This window comes from Lolium perenne, chromosome 3 (assembly GCF_019359855.2).
Source record: "Lolium perenne isolate Kyuss_39 chromosome 3, Kyuss_2.0, whole genome shotgun sequence".
NCBI lineage: Eukaryota > Viridiplantae > Streptophyta > Magnoliopsida > Poales > Poaceae > Lolium > Lolium perenne.
In genome coordinates, this window is record NC_067246.2 from 80,474,014 (window position 1) to 80,477,451 (window position 3,438).

General features: G+C 38.4%; 1 protein-coding gene across 1 annotated transcript; it reads right to left on the reverse strand.

The window, feature by feature from the left end:
• Nucleotides 1-2,053: 2,053 nt before the first annotated feature.
• Nucleotides 2,054-3,064, reverse strand: LOC139837929 (protein FAR1-RELATED SEQUENCE 5-like). Its single transcript, XM_071827249.1, has one exon. It carries the CDS (start codon nucleotides 3,062-3,064, stop codon nucleotides 2,054-2,056), a length of 1,011 nt encoding a protein of 336 aa, XP_071683350.1.
• Between the last annotated feature and the right edge of the window lie 374 nt (nucleotides 3,065-3,438).

A 3,438-nucleotide genomic window follows, 5' to 3' on the forward strand; every position in this document is an offset into this window, starting at 1 on the left:
TTGTTTTAGATTTATTTATTTTTTAACTAAATGTTTTTAGCATTTAGTTTTTTAAACATCTTCTTGTTGTTTTTTCCAGCATATTCTTGATGTGGATGAGGCTGACCCTATTCATCTTGCTGCAAGCTTTGGTGAACATGATCTGAAGTACTATAGTTTGGATAGGGAAGAGGCATGTTTGTCATGTTTTGTTTGGCTTATATTTTTTCTACTACAAGTATCGTGGATGCTTTCTTATTTCTCGTGTGATTGTTTAATTTCAAACAGGTCTACATTACTTGTTGCGATTACAGCCATTGGTGGGTTATCTTTGTCGACTTCCATTTCAGGAAATTTAGAGTGTCTAGCTCATTGGAGTTGATTGAAGCTCAGATGGCTTCTACTCAAAGAATTGTATGGTTTTCGTTGTAATCTAGCTAATTAAATAATTATTTACACATGACAACAATAACTTTTATTTTTTATTCTTTCAGTGCAAATCATTTAAGAAACTTTACAGTTATCTTCATGGTGTCGAGAGATTAAATATCTCATCGTTCAAGATAAAAGTTTGTGGCACCCCTTCTTGTTCAGAGTAATCATCTTTCCTTAATGTGAACTATGATTTTATTTTGTTTACTGTGTTTGGATTTAATTGTTTCTTTCTTTTTGACCATTAGGACAAGCGCGAGGCGTGACTGTGGTATCTATGCAATGAGGTTTATTTGGATATTCAAGGCTAATTTTTACCCAGATGTATTCAAGGTAGGTAGTGTGTTGTGTACATAGTTTTATTCAATAGTATTTAACGCAGTTTTTTAGTACTTGTTCGCTGTATAAATAGTACATGTCAATGGTTGTTTTTAGTACTTGTGCATCTTTTTGTTTAGTCGTTGTGTACTTTTTCGTTTGGAGCTTGTGCATTCTTGTTGAAGATCATTAACCATTGTGTTGTTTCGTGTTTTTCAGGCTGACATCGAAAGTTTTCGACAGTTCTTCGCCGGAATGATGCTCACTTATGATTCTCCTGATTATTTGGCAAGTTTCGTTCGCGAACAGATTGAAGAATTCGAAAGTAAGAACTGTTTTACAATGGTTATCCTTTTTTCGTCCAGTGAAGTCAATGAAGTGAACTTGATTGTACAAAATAAGGAAATGAAGTACATAATAACGTTACATATTCATTCCATTGTCTGTATCATATATTCTAAATATTCATGTGGCTTCCTCCTTGAGTGATTCCTACTTTTGTTGCTCTCCTTTTGATATCCTTTGTTCATCGTCGACGTCTGCAAATAAATATATTTTAAATTTATGTTAATTTGTAGGGAAAAGCAGATTATTTGCATCAGTAGGTTTTCATCACTGACAAAGAAACTTCATGGGCACACTTACCTTGTTAATGTGTTTTCTGTACCAAATACTAGATATTCCAAGTTGCATCTTATTCTTCCGTTGTGGTAGTACATACCGTAAGTGTTTCCTGGTTGTGTTGTTCTCTCTGTTGTGTTACTATCGTTATTTGTGTGTCTCGTTGCTTGATTGATTCTGTGCATGTATTGCTTGTATATCTTTCTGTGATGTCTTCGCTTCGTCGCTGCCGCTTGTGCTGCTCGTGCTGCCTCTGCTGCAATTTTTGCTTTCGATTCTCCACATCCTGTTTTGTTGTGACCTGATTTCTTGCAGTATCCGCATTTTATTTGTCTAGTTTTCTGTCTTTTTTTTGAACCTGGCATCATTCTGTCCCCTCTTTTTGTTCCTCTTCTGTCGGACATTGGTGGGTCACGCAATGTTTCGTTGCTACCTGTTTCTTCGTCATGAAGTTTTTTAGCTCCTTCATCTTCTCTTATTGCTGCCAGCACTTTTGTTTCCATATCACGCATACACTGAATCATGACATTGTATGCTTTGTCATTTGGGCACGCTTTGTTGCAAAGTTCTGCCATATGGCTCATCACACCGGCAAACTTTAGTGTTTCGTCTCCGCAAGAAGCATCTGCGACATTTCCTAATGTTGCGAGTTCCATGTCTATGTCTTTTCTCCATCTTTTAATCATAAAACTCTACTGGCAAATCATTGATCTCCATGTGAACCATTGCTTTTATTACATGGCAGCAATGTATACCATCCCTCTCGCATCTTTTTGCAGGAACACATGAAGTTTTTTTTTTCATCGTCAAATGTGACGTCAAACAACTCCCTTTTGAATTCCATGTGGTTGTAGAATTTCACTATTCTTTTCAGCCGCAGGTGGCGACCAGGTTCAAGTGATCCATCTACCTTGAATGCCGTGTTGTTTGTGATCTCAATCTGGAACTTCTCGAATATGTCATTTGTGAATTGTTCAAGAGCTTGCTTCTCAAATGGATGTCTTGTTACTAATTTTGCTGTTTTCAGTGTTGATGTGAGCTTCTTCTTGTCCAGGGCAGATAAGCACTTGTCTTGTATTACCTCATATTGTTCAAGGAACATTGTTATCGTGTCTGTGTGCTGGCTATAGCATTTCCACATGTTATTTGTGCTCTCGCTCCTTCCTGTGCTTGATGAGAATGGGAAAAATTTATCCATGAAGTATGCTGGTACCCACCTGTGTCTTATCCTGAATAACTTGCTTAGGTGTTCTTCTCCGCTAGCATTGTAATCCTCTATCACTTTATTCCATCCCATTTCGAACTCAGCTGGTGTGAATGCGTTCTTTGCAATGTACATTAGCATTTCCGACAGCCCTGTATTTTTTGCAAAGAAGGTGCTCTCTTTCTGGCTCATCTTGGTCACGATGTGGTAGTAGCAGTTCCTGTGTGTTGTGGACTTTAGAACTGTTTTTATTGCTTTCTTCATTGCCTTGTCCTGGTCTGTTATTATTGTCTTTGGTTCTTTTCCACCCATGGCCTGAACAAATGTTTCCAGTACCCATATAAATGTATCTGTTGTTTGATCCTTTAGCAGAGCAACGGCAAACAGTACTGTGGAGCCGTGATTGTTCACCCCAACTATAGGAACAAATGGTAAGCCATACTTATTTGTGCTGAAAGTTGTGTCGAAAGATATGTAGTCACCGAACAGCTTGTAGTTCATTACGCACATTGCGTCCATCCAAAACAGGCTCCGAACTCTTTTCTCGCTGTCTATTTCCATGGCATGATAGAAACCAGCATTGTTTTCTGAGTGTCTTGAAGCGTTCTAGGCACTTCTGGATGTCATGGTCCTTCTCTATTTGTTGTTGTTGACTCTTTATGTTGCTTAGATCAACAGCATCGAAGGGTATTCCACGGAATTTCCCTCTGATCGACCGGAAGATTAACATCATCTTCCTTGGTGGCAGACGTCCCATCTGTAGTAGATGAATTAATCTCTGTCGAGATCGGTCATCCTTTTGTGACAGTGTGCAAACCTAATGAGATAGTCTCGTTGGTTCCAGCGGGTGGTTGTGTTCTAAGTGAACCTTCTTGATGTACCAG

Bases quoted from the DNA above. Each gene is read 5' to 3' on its own strand.
- LOC139837929 (XM_071827249.1), bottom strand. From the start codon at position 3,064: ATGTGCGTAATGAACTACAAGCTGTTCGGTGACTACATATCTTTCGAC.